Source organism: Neltuma alba, unplaced genomic scaffold (genome assembly GCF_004799145.2).
Source record: "Neltuma alba isolate B1F8T4 unplaced genomic scaffold, ASM479914v2 tig00010776_pilon, whole genome shotgun sequence".
In the NCBI taxonomy this organism is placed as follows: Eukaryota; Viridiplantae; Streptophyta; class Magnoliopsida; order Fabales; family Fabaceae; genus Neltuma; species Neltuma alba.
In genome coordinates this window covers 171,350-184,389 of record NW_021635597.1, presented here as the reverse complement: position 1 = coordinate 184,389, position 13,040 = coordinate 171,350, and the positions used below count along the sequence as shown (strand labels likewise).

Genomic DNA, 13,040 nt, shown 5'->3' with positions numbered 1-13,040 from the left:
AGAAGTTTAACGTCAAGTGGACAAAGAACTTTATATTATTAATGGGCATGGTCTTGTTTTAATAACAAGTGAGTAGCGTAGACGTGTTGCTACACCAAATCTTGTCATTACATGCTACTTATTTGTTGCAGGACTTTTTGTTAATTGCGTTCATTTCTTACAGCTCCATATTAAGTTTCCCTACTATTAATGGGCATGAGCCAAGAAGGAACCGCCATCTTTATATTCTGAGAAATTTTTGTGTGACACTACATGTTAATTTTCTGTGTGTTCTTTCACCTCTTATGTTTTTTCAACTTAATTTATTTAATCAAGCCTGGATGAATGGCTATTGGACAATTATATTAGGTTCCATGTTGTCTTCTCATATGCTTTTAAACTTGCAGAATATTAAACATTTACATCGTTGATCAGTGAATCCAAATGGCTGGAACTGTTAGCTCTGAGTCGAAGACCACAGAAAAGGCTCACCTTATTTACCGGTGCAAGAAATGCCGAAGAATTGTAGCTTCAGATGAGAATATTGTTTCCCATGAGCGGGGAAAAGGAGAAGCAAGTTTCAAATGGAAGAAGAGAAATGAGAACACAGATAAGCAACCAGTGGATTGTACCTCAGTATTTGCTGAACCCATGAAGTGGATGCAAACAGGTTTTTGTAAATTTCAATCAATATATTATCCAGTTGCCGTAAGATTTTTCTCTTCATTCTTCACACTAACCCTATATGAATATTGCTTCGCTTGGCAGTTAATGAGGGCCATGTAGAGGAAAAACTTTTCTGTTTGGGATGCAATGCTCATTTGGGTTACTTCAACTGGGCAGGTATGCAGTGTAGCTGTGGAGCATGAGTGAGTCCTGCATTTCAGCGGCATAAATGCCGTTTAGATGAGTGCTATATATGACTCAATCACTTCTCTGCTTCCCCATAATCCACACCTGAGGGTTGGAAAAACTTGATAGTGGCAATACCTAAACATTAGTAAGGAGCTTTTCCTTATAGATTATGGGAGTTTTAGAATATGGAGTTTTGTACAGAGTTGGTCTCCTGCACCACCATGATAGAAAGAAGTTAGTGCACATTTTTTTGAACAGTTGAAATGTACATTAAACATTCAATAGTTGTTATTACTACTTTATTTTAAAATATAGCATAAGTTTCCCGACATGCCTTCTTTTTTTTTTTTTTTGGGTGAATCGGCATGCTTATTATTCATGAATTCTATGTCTTTTGTTGTATTTATCAACCTTGAGAAAACCATTTTGCAGATGCTTCTGTTTTCCTTCAATATTCAATTTGATACCTATGTTTTTTTTTCCTTGTTTTATTAAATCATTCAATCTTGCTTTATTGGTATTGTTAGTACATAACAAAGTTATAAAACTTAACGGTTCCAACAAAGCAAAATTAAATAATTTAATAAAAAAGAGAAAAAAAAAAGCATATGCATTAAATTAAAAAAAAAGTATAAATACTTGCAGAAATATTTTCTTCTATCAGCCACTCCAAATGCTTCAAGAGTCCGTCCAAATCACATTTACACCCTTGAATTTTATTAAAATCATTCATTTTCCTCTAAAATATGAACTTTGGTTTAATCTTAAGTTTTTACCGCAGGTCTACAGCATATTATGCAAAAGTAAGAAAATAATGAAACATACACGTATATGTCTACTGATTAAAAATTTGAAATCAAACTAATTTGAAATGTAACTTTTAATTTCATGATTTTAAAATTAAATTTGTAACTATAATAAGGAATTGCAAAAAAAAGAAAAGACCAAAATCTAAAAAATTGTCTTTTTAAAGTATGCCCCCAACTAAATAGGGATATTTTTGAAAAGATAATTTGTGTTTTGTTTTGAAAGATTTTGAAAAATATCATGAAATTCTTAACAAATTTTCCATCTCACACACATATCATATTCCGTTACAAGTAATGTTTTAAAAACCGAGCGGAACATCGAATCGAAAAGATCAGCGGGTCATGATTCAAATGATTAGATAGGTTAGACTATTTAGTCAGACTACTAATATAATAATTAGATAAAAATAATTTTACATAAATATGTAATAATGTACTCCTCCGATTCTAAATATAAAACCCTTTTTGTACTATAAAAGGGGTTTTATATTTAGGACCGGGTGAGTATATAAAAATAAAACATCAAATTTTCAAAAAAAAACACTATAATCTTTGAAGTACTACCTCCGGTCCTAATTATAAGACCCAGTTGACTAATTTGAGGAGATTAAAAAAAGAAGTTAAGTTAGTTATTTGTAATAAATAAGTGTTGTCTTTCCTAAAATATCTTTACTAATTAACTATATTGGCTAGGACTACAATTATTAGAGGGACTATCTTGGAAAAAAATGTATAAATATGAGATATAAAATGGATTGGAGTCTTATAATTAGGATCAAAATAAAAATCAAACAAGATTTTATATTAAAGACCATGCGTAGTAATTGACAAATTAAATTATGAAGTGATGAAGAATGGCCCTGGGATCGGCGAAGGGGGACAACGGCTCATCTCAAGACAAGAATCGATTTTCACAGATAAGGGTGTCGCCTCTCTTCCTTCTTCAATGAATATATTCCCCTATTTCAATCTTCATCTTCTATCCTCGACTTCTTCTTCATCCCCCTTCTTTGATCTTCATTCCCATTCTGTATGAGACTCAATACCCTGTTCTGTAATTTCGCTCCTGCGAAGTTCGACTTCCACGTTCTACCGATCTCTGCGCCTCTGCCTCTGGACGGTCGACGTCGTTGGCGGCTGTATCTGCATCTCTGCCTCTCGTTGTTTGCGTCCTTCTTATGGCTCCAGATTCTCGCCGTCGAACGTATCAGATCTCAACCTGAGTTCGGTGCCCCGCGTCCTCGCCTCTCCCAGTTAGCCATCTACTTCGTTCTTCGAGAGTTTGTGTGCTTTCGGGCTTTGGCTTTAGGTTCGTCTTCTCTCCAGACTCCGATTTTAAATTCACTTTATGATTTTTGTTGAATATTGAATGTGTTTGTGTTTTAAATTGGGTACTGACTAATCCTAGTGCTTGTGTGTTCGTGAGAAGATTAGTTAAACGCACTCTGTATACGCTTATTTCAATTTTCAACAGTAAATATTCAGCTGCTGGACGGGACTATTAGGTAGTAGAGTGGACTATTTCTGGTATATGGTAATTGAAGAACCTTTTTTGAAATTCAGAATCACATTGAAAAGTCTTGTAATAATACTCGATTGTTGAAGCATTGTTATTTCTTACTGTGTTAAAAGTGACTTTGGAAAGCTTTCTGTTTCATGCATGTTGACAGCAGGAGGAGGTGAATTCATTAAATAGAACTCTTGTAATGGTGAAATAAAGGCTAATTATATATTTAAGCCTAATCTTTAATGATTTCTTTTTTTCCTTTTTAGTCACATCGATGGATTTTGCTTTCAATTTCTGATAGCACTCAAAACTACCCTTCTAGACTTGGCATTTGTCATAATGACTACATGTCCTATAAAATTTTCTGTTCCTATGCTGGCAGCACAATAATACTAAGTGTTTGTATGTGGTTGAGTTTTTAAAGCCTTGTAAAACACAACGTTAAACAATTTCTCCCAGGCCCTTTCAACTAAATTCAGGTTAGGTTTGGGAGATTGCAAGACAATGACCGCGGTAAAGAAGTCCTAAAGCCAAATTAGACTTGATTCCAAATAGAGTAAACATTTATCATGTCATAAGTCTGTACATGAATTGGGCATCTTTATCATGACTTGACCACCTCTTTCATGTTATCGTTTGAGGCTCTTCGAGCATCTTGGAAGAAGCAATTGCAATGAGGTGTTGAGACTTAAGACTTTCAAAATGAATGGAAATATGCATTACCTTAGGCATGCCTAACTAGCTAGCTTCACTGTCAGTTACCAACTTAATTACCATTGTTGTTTTCAAATGAATTTTCAATTGATGTTGCTTGAGCAATGAAAACGTCTTTTAACCAAGCATAAAGCTGAGCAGACTAAAAAAAGGAAGGGAAAACTATGTTGCTGAAACTACAGATAAGATAAAGCTGGATTATACTTGTTTAAACAGAGATCCAACTCTAAAATTAAGGAGAACAACGCCTCCTAAATTGCAGAAGCTTCAATACCAAAGAATAGGTAGGAACATAAGCAACTGGATATTTAAGAAATGACACAATTCTATGTGAATCAAGGCAATCATGAAAGTTCCCCCCATGATTCCAAGTGGAACTTGAAGTTAAATTAGAGATCATGGCAATTTAATCCACCAGCAATTGAGCAAACTAACAACCATCAGTGAGACGGAAGCAATGACCCCTTAAAAATTCAACACTAATAATAGATTTCTTATTTTTTGGGGTGGGGTTGGTGGGAGGATATGATAAATTACCTGATAAACGCAGAATTTTTAAGTAAATCTTCTACTTAGAAAAAATTTATTTTTTTCTAGTATGTGTGCAGTATGTTTAGGGTTCTCGTTCTATATGCATAACTAAGATTTATGATTTTACACATAGGATTTTAGATCTTATGGAATGCTGTTCTATAATTCTGTAAATAAGTTTGTTCATCTAGTTATGGATGAGCTAAGCAAATTTCATAAGAAGATTAACATGAATGTAATGTTTTTGAATCATATTACTCTATTAACCTATTATTTGTTTGACTAAATGCAGTGCTGCTATCTCCATGCTAGTCTCCCAGTGAATTACGTGGAGTCTTGCGTAAAAAAGTGTAGCTTCCCTGCTTGTTCAGTATCCTCTCTCCAGTTAGAACTTGACTTCACTCACCGAACAGTTCCTTGGAAGCAACACGTTTGAAAACAATTCCCCTTTTGAAATTTGTGGTACACTATGGCAGGCACACGTTCCTGCAACAACTGCAGGAAAACTTCTCTTGTTAGGGATGATGTGTCCGGGGATTTGATATGCTCCTTGTGTGGTGTTGTTCAAGAATATGATCATTTTGAAGCCCATATTGGTGGCATCAATGGCCCACAAGGAACATTCATCCGTGTTGGAACTTCTGGTGCAGGTACTATATATAGTTACAAAGGAAATTCTTTCAAGCCCAAAGTTTGATAGATGAATTAACTTCTAGATTAGGTATATCTTCAAAAATGAGTGATATTAAAGCGATGATTTCTACCATCACAGAGGGCGAATTTGGGCAAGGTGATTGGTTTCAGGTTTTAATTGGCACATGTGTGTATATAGTGATGCGAAAGGATAATCGCCCAATGTCTGTGGCTGAAGTGGCATGGGCAGCTGGATGTGATGTTTATGAATTGGGTAGGATGATTAAACGAGTTATTGATTTTATGGATTTGAAAAAAAATCAGATTTTCCAGAGTTTGATATCGTGCATTCATTGGAAAGGGTCCTTAAGATTTCACCATCTTTTGCTAGAATTGACACAGGCAAAGTAGACAGAATTCGCAAGCAGGGGATATTTTTGTTACAGTGCAATGAAGTGGTTTTTGAGTACCGGACGTAAGCCCCACTTCCAGTGGTAGTTGCTGTTTTAGTTCTGGTAGCTGAATTGAATCAAGCTGAAATTGGAACTAGCGAGTTGGCCAAGGAAGTTCATGCTGTTGTTTCCACATGTAAAACACGATACAAAGAGCTTTTAGAGAAACTTGTAGAAGCGGCAAAAGTTTCGCCTTGGGGAAGAGATATCACCACTAAAAACATTGTTAAACACGCACCAAGTTGTGATTTGATCGAGAAACATTTTAAGCATTACACCAAAATTTTGTATTTATAATATGGGATCGGGTTTTTATTTGATATTTTGTAAATTGAGGGTCTTAAATCGTAATTTTACATATTGGGAGTCTTTATTTGTCATTTTCTCTTCTAGATATTGCTTCTAGTAAATTAAAAATTTAACAATTTAAATATTTATATATTTTTAAAAAATAGGACACATGACCATATGTGGTTAAATGACGTAACATAATAAATATAAAAAATTTGATGTAAGTACTGTGTTTTTTTTTAATTAAAACTGTAAGGTTATTTATGAAAAATGGCAAAGATTACAAAATTAAGAAAAATAAATGCTATTCCTTCTACATATTCTCCCTCATCTTGCTAGCTCTCTCCCTCTCTCATGGATTGAGTGATTCAACTTGGGAAGGTTATGGGTTTCTCGAAATAGATTTTTCACAACGACTAATAAAAATAAATGTCATAAAAAATCTTTCAAAAAGTATAGTTATAGAGGACTTTTTCATGGTGGTTTTTAACTAACAACTGCCGTGAAAAGTTATTTTATATTGCAGTTTTGTAACCATCATGAAGTCCTCTAATTCTTTTATCGATAAATATAGACGTTGTTCCTAAAACAGTCATTAAAACACCTTTTTAATAGCCGTAAAAAGTCTTTTATGTAGTAGTGTCAATTTTTGTTTTTGGCAGAATGTTCAAAGTTCGTTCAATGTTATCGGTTCCTTATCATAGTGACTTCTTTTTTTGCCAGATGCTTATTATAAGGGAAAATAACAACAACAAAAAACTAAAAATTATTAAATGTCAAATAAAAAATGTCAACAAAAAAGTTATTGTTATTTGTAAATTCAGTATTATCCATGTCAAATAAAGTATTAATTGTTACTAAACCTGATTTGTGATTTAGTAATTTTCAACTTTATTTTTAGTCATTTTCCCTCATTATAATGACTGCAACATATTTCATAATATAACAAATTATTATAATTACTACAACATATTTCATAATATAACAAGTTTTCTGTTAAAAGTATTAATGGTTTTCGCCCAAGATTCTAACTAATTATAAAACATCAACAGTTATTCGAACTTTTTTAACTTATAATTCTTATTGAGAATAAGTTCTATATTTCACAATAAAAAACTAATTTTAACTTTATTTATTTATTTATGTCAAGTTATTATTTGGTGCTTATATGTTAGCTTATTACCCATTTTCATGTACATTTTCCATACATTGCGAGTCCGTTGTGTAAATTTTTAAGGGGACTTACAATCATTAAAGAAATATAACATTTTTCATTTATGTAGATTTAAGAAACGCGTTCATGAATTGAAATAATTACGAATTTAGTTTGTTTAACCTTCGTTTTTTAATAAGACTGGAATTAACCAAATTGTGTGGTATAAGAAGTCTGTTACATTTTTTCTTCTAAATATGCCTTATTTATACGGGGTCAAGTGAGAGAGATAATTAGTTAAAAAAGATGAAAGAAAATATATGAAAAAAATAATCTAATAAATTAGTGATAAATTGATAAAAATGTATTTAATGTTTAGAAAACCTCTAAACAGGATTATATAAAAATGATCAGATCAATTCAAAAATTTGGAAATACAGGAGGGAGTAGTATTTAATAATTTTTTAACTCCAATTAATTCAATTTAGGTATTTGTTTCGATTTAATCTATACATTTTATGGAGCTGGAATGAATTGAAAATCGTCATGTCATAAATGGGTGGTGCTGGTGGGAGTGGACTGGAGGACCGTGTTAAGGCATTGACTACGAGTCAACCGTTATCGATTTCTTTAATTATCAACGGCGCAGAATGGCTCACAAGTTGCCTATAAGTCGGGTCAGGCCACTTGGATACTGCATTAAATTGGACAAATTTTCAAAACTTGGATTCAACCTACTTATAAATTTCCTATTGATAAGATATTTCTAGTATGTTTTACATAAACTAAAAAAAACCTTAAATTATATTAATTCTCCTTTAAAATATCATTCTCTGGTCCTATTTATAGGACATAGAAAGAAGACATTGTTTAGTCTTATTTATAAGGCAGTGAGAGAAAATTTTTATATATATGTACAATTTTATTTTTAATTTATTATTGCGCATTGACTTTGTTTATATGAGATATAATGTATATTAAATAGGCATAAATTTAAAAAGTTGTTAAATTTTATATAAAAGTTAATGTAGTTTAAGGTTTTCCTTAATCCGTGTAAAACAAGTTAAAAGTGACTTATAAATAGGATCAGAGGAGTAACAATTTTCCAATTTTACTCATATTTGATATATATAGATTTTTTGAAAAAATAACTATCCATATTATTCCCTCTATTCCTTATTATAAGAGACAATTATAAAGTATATCATATTCTTTTTTATAAGAGACACTTGATGTTATTTCAAATTTTGTTAGTTGATTTTCATTTTACCTCCATTTAATTACTCATATTACTCATATCATTGCATTTCCTGCACATTATACCGCTTCTACATAAATGAGGGTATTTTTGGCAAAAAAAATTACATTTTTTTACTCATTTATTTTCTTCAACTCATTTTAATTAACATTTTGAACAACATAATTTGGTTAATTGTCTCTTATAAAAAGGAATGGAGGGAGTACAATAAATGTAGACCATAAAATTTTTTATATATATTCATGTTAAAAATTAAATAAGCTGTCTTATAAATAATATTAAAAAAAAATCTTCTCTATCTGGTCTGAGCTTGTGTGGATCCATTGCGTCCGCTTGGAAAGTAGCTTGTTTCTTCCTTCTCTGATCATTCATAATGTTAAAAGAAACCTTCATAATCATCTTCCTTGCCGCCTTTGTACTTACATTCTATCGTTATACTAATATTGTTTTCTTTAAGGAATCATCATTTAGTGAATCCTGCGGCCATGTGTTCAATATCCCCACAAATACATATTATAAATACGGCGACTGCTACGATCCCAGCTACACAGTAAGCTGCGAGAACAACAGAAGTGTGTTGTCTGTAAACTATGGAAGGCGCTTGGTGCAGGCCGTTTATGCCACTAACTCCACAAATCTCCAATCCATTACCTCTGGACTTGACATCAACAATTGCTACTCGATCTCTCGTCATTCTCTCACATACAGCAACTTCTTCAACCACAGTTTCAAAGCCAAAGAAAGGAAACCAAGCAACAAAAAATACCATTATCATGTGGGCAGATTAGTGTTTGTCAGCTGCCAAAATCCAGTTCACTATCCTTCGTATGCTGAAATTGTGGCGCCTTGTTCCAGTGAAGCACCAAAAACTCGTTATTCTTATGTGCTGACCGGGGATCCAAGTGTATCTGATGTGGAAGAGTCGTGCAAAATAGATATGTCGGTGAAGGTTTTGCCATAGGCGCCAATGAGATGTAATGAGAATTGCTCATATCCAAAAGTTCAGAGGGAAGAGGTAAAGGAGATTCACATCAAATGGATTGCTGATCGTTGTGGAGTGTGGGATGGAGGGCAACCTAACTGCAGGTTTGAAAATGCCACTAATATGGTTCTTTGTCACCGTCCACTTAATCTTGCAGATTTTTCAGGTGAACTTTTGCAGTTAGTTATATATCACGGTATTCTTGAGAACAAAAGAAAATATTGGAACCAATTATTTTCATGATGATCTAATCGAAACTTCTGTTTTGAATTTTTACAACGCAGTTTTTACTATTTTGAGGGCGATCCTTATAGGTGAGTGAAGCAAGTTTGTTTGTTTTTTTTTTTTTTTTCCTTTTTCGTGTTTCTACAATTTCATTTCTCACACTTCATTAAATTTATTAATTAGACGTGTTATTTTCATCCCAAAACCAATAACAGTTGCATAAATAAAACCATCCGTTAGATATTTTGGCTATTCTCTACTCACTGGAACTGTCTTCATTGAGGAATTCATGTAAGATTAGAGCATAGCTTCAAGTACCAAACTATCATGATACATGTAAGAACTGAAAATATACAGGCCATACTATGAAAAACTGCTTTTCACACAAACATTCAGCCTGGTTATATTCCATGTGTTAAACATATACATATGACCATATATATGTAAGTCTATATTTCATAGGAAGAATTGATTTAATGCTGATTACTTTTGAAATCTTGTGCACAGTGATTTACTGGTCTGCAGCTAAATTTGTATTGGGTACACCTTTTGTTTTAATATTCTTGATTCTTCGATGGAGAAGAAGGCATCAATGTTATGATGACAATGTCGAGGACTTCCTCCGAAATAATAGTAACCTGATGCCCATCAAGTACTCTTACTCAGAGATCAAGAAAATGACCAACGGCTTCAAACACAAGTTAGGTGAAGGAGGCTATGGCTATGTGTATAAAGGTAAGCTTCGAAGCAATCGCGATGTAGCCATCAAGTTACTGGCGAAGTCCAAAGCCAATAATGCACAAGATTTCATAAGCGAAGTTGCCACTATTGGCAGGATTCATCATGTCAATGTGGTGCAGCTGATTGGATTCTGCACCGAAAGAAGTAAACGAGCTCTTGTTTATGAATTTATGCCTAATGGATCACTTGACAAGTACATCTTCTTGGAGAGACAAAGCAACACGCCCATCAATTACGAGAAAATGTTTAACATTTCTCTTGGGATTGCTCGAGGAATTGAGTATTTACATCGAGGATGTGATATGCAAATTCTACACTTTGATATCAAACCTCACAATATCCTTCTTGATGAAAATTTTAATCCAAAGATTTCGGATTTCAGATTGGCTAAGTTGTACCCATTAGATAATAGTATTGTGTCTCTGACAAATGCAAGAGGAACATTTGGATACATGGCTCCTGAATTCTTGTACAAGAACATTGGAGGAATATCACACAAAGCCGATGTTTATAGTTTTGGGATGCTACTAATGGAAATGGCCGGCAGAAAGAAGAACTCGAATGTCATTGAGCATTCCTGGCAGACCTATTTTGCAAAATGGGTTTATGATCAATTTGAGGAATCAATAGAGGGGAGCAATATCTCAGATGAGGAAAGAGGAATTGCGAAAAAGATGATCATAATAGCTTCACATTGCATACAGATGTATCCTAATGATCGACCTTCGATGAAGAATGTGTTAGAGATGCTTGAGGGAGAAATGGAGCTTCAAGAGGCTCTTCCTCCCCAAATTTATGTAACTTGGTGAGAGATTTTAGGAGAAAATATTGCTACTACTGACAACTTGTGTTCCGATTAAACTACTTGCAAATAAGTAAAACTAGCATTATGGTTAGTATTTTCAATGTTTTCTGAAGTATTCTGATTTACTGGACTATATGTAGGTTATTGTTGGAAGAAGGTTGTTATCCTAGTAAATAATGAAATTTTTATGTTGCCACGTTTTTACATGCTCTTTTATGACATAGCTATATTTCTTCAGTATATGGAAATTTAAATTAACAAGTTTTCTCTGCAGTTATGCATTTTTAAAAAAGAATTTGCTGTTTGGCGGAACTCTAATTCATAGTTTATACAACTTGCATGATGATATGAGGAATCCAGTAGATTTGCAGGAAAAAAAATGAGTTAGGAAAGATAAATCTAAGTTTCAAATTTAATATTACTTCCCATCCTAATTAAAAAATCTAGTTTGTATTACAATGCTACAAATTAGATTTTATAGTCATGGCAGAGTATTATACCTTTTTTTGTGGTGGTAATATGGTGGCGTTTCCCATATATAATCACTGTCACTCTTTCCTAGAAACTGCTTGGTCCATCTTTCTTATCACTTTGAAGGTTTGTCGCCAATAATGAATTCAAGCACATCAATTGTGGTTGACCTGGAGTCAATATAATTTGGCTTTTTAAAAAAAAAATTAATTTCCATCTTCTTATGGTTCCATCCAATCAATCGCTACCGAAACATCAATTCTTGCCGACAACATGTAGAATAGTATAATCTGACTAAACAAATTTCAGAAGTATAATATATATATTTCATTTTAATAAAAATGAGAAATTAAATAGAAGCAAGCAAAATTTGCTGAAAAGTTACTTATTTGAGAAGATTTTGATTAAAACTAGCAAAATCCCCCGTGCGATGCACGGGCCACAAGAATGTCAATCAATGACTGCTATCGTCCATTAAACATCACTCAATGTGGGGACATCATATCAAAATGAGATTAGAGCAACTCTTTTAAAGCATATGCCGCTAGTTACATTGCCATGAACTTTGCAGAACATTACTTAATGATTTGAATAGAGGGGGATCCAAATGCCACAGAAAAACAAAATAAGAAAAATATTATGGAGGTACATTACATACATGCGGCAGCAGTCGTGGTGTGCAAGTACAACAGCAACTTAAGATCATCATCAAATAACACCCTTGTCGCACCCCAAAATGAGCTAAGCACAGATCCAGTTGCATATAACAACTATAAGTATGATAAAATATCTCGCTCCATCCAATAAATATTGAATCTTGCTATTAATAGAAATTACAAACGTGAACTTGTGACTTATTTAACAAATGAAGGGAAAATTGTCATACCATGATTCTTATTATCCTTCATCCTAAAACCCATCCATAGCATATATCTATTAACAGATCTTCTCGGGAAAAAAGTCTTGGAACACATGACCATACATGCAAGATTACTCTTTTCGCTTCTATTATTATCCTTCATCCTAAAACCCATCCATAGCATAAATAAATTACAAAAACCAAGCCATATTAAAAAAAACGTAGCACAGCAGCAATAACAGGGACAAAAACAACAAACACCAGCAACTGCATATATGACAATTAAATGGATAATTCATTAAAGTGTGTAACATAATTGCAAAGCGTAGAATAGCAACAATAAAAGAAACAGCACTATCACTCAAGGAACTGATGATTTAATGTATCAATCAGTTTCCCAGAAATAATTATAAAATAAAACGTTACAAAAAAAAAAGCCACATAAATCAAGCACATATTACAATTATTTTGTAACTTCGGAATGGATAAATTAGGTGCTGCATGCATTCTGGATAAAGGTATGCTTTTCACAGCAATCTCAAGCTGTGACTCACTTAAATAACTAAAAAGTAAACAAACAAATATACAAATAAGATAATGAACAACCATAATACGTAATCAGATAAAATATGGATTTTACCATTTTTAAAAGGAGAAAGACATGACTCCGTTAACATAAATTCATTTTTAAAACTCTGAACCACCATACTTGATTGGCTTGTGTTTAGAGAGCCATACAAACAATGAAAATGGACATGAAACTGTAAAATGAAAA

At 33.1% G+C, this 13,040-nt stretch overlaps 2 protein-coding genes across 2 annotated transcripts; both read left to right on the top strand.

Moving 5' to 3' along the window:
- The first annotated feature begins 372 nt into the window (after nt 1–372).
- On the top strand, nt 373–848 carry LOC114758951 (probable inactive dual specificity protein phosphatase-like At4g18593). Its single transcript, XM_028948053.1, has 2 exons — nt 373–649; nt 748–848. The coding sequence occupies exons 1-2, from the start codon at nt 424–426 to the stop codon at nt 846–848; spliced, it is 327 nt and encodes a 108-aa protein (XP_028803886.1). The 5' UTR covers nt 373–423.
- A 9,127-nt stretch (nt 849–9,975) lies between these two features.
- On the top strand, nt 9,976–11,036 carry LOC114758947 (PR5-like receptor kinase). The gene has a single exon (XM_028948048.1). It carries the CDS (start codon nt 10,031–10,033, stop codon nt 10,937–10,939), a length of 909 nt encoding a protein of 302 aa, XP_028803881.1. The 5' UTR covers nt 9,976–10,030; the 3' UTR covers nt 10,940–11,036.
- The last annotated feature ends 2,004 nt before the right edge of the window (nt 11,037–13,040 follow it).

What these genes read in the sequence shown, in the direction of transcription:
- LOC114758951 (XM_028948053.1), top strand. Translation starts at nt 424, where the DNA reads ATGGCTGGAACTGTTAGCTCTGAGTCGAAGACCACAGAAAAGGCTCAC. An exon ending in CATGAAGTGGATGCAAACAG is followed by an intron (nt 650 to 747) that starts GTTTTTGTAAAT and finishes TTCGCTTGGCAG; the next exon opens with TTAATGAGGGCCATGTAGAG.
- LOC114758947 (XM_028948048.1), top strand. Translation starts at nt 10,031, where the DNA reads ATGCCCATCAAGTACTCTTACTCAGAGATCAAGAAAATGACCAACGGC.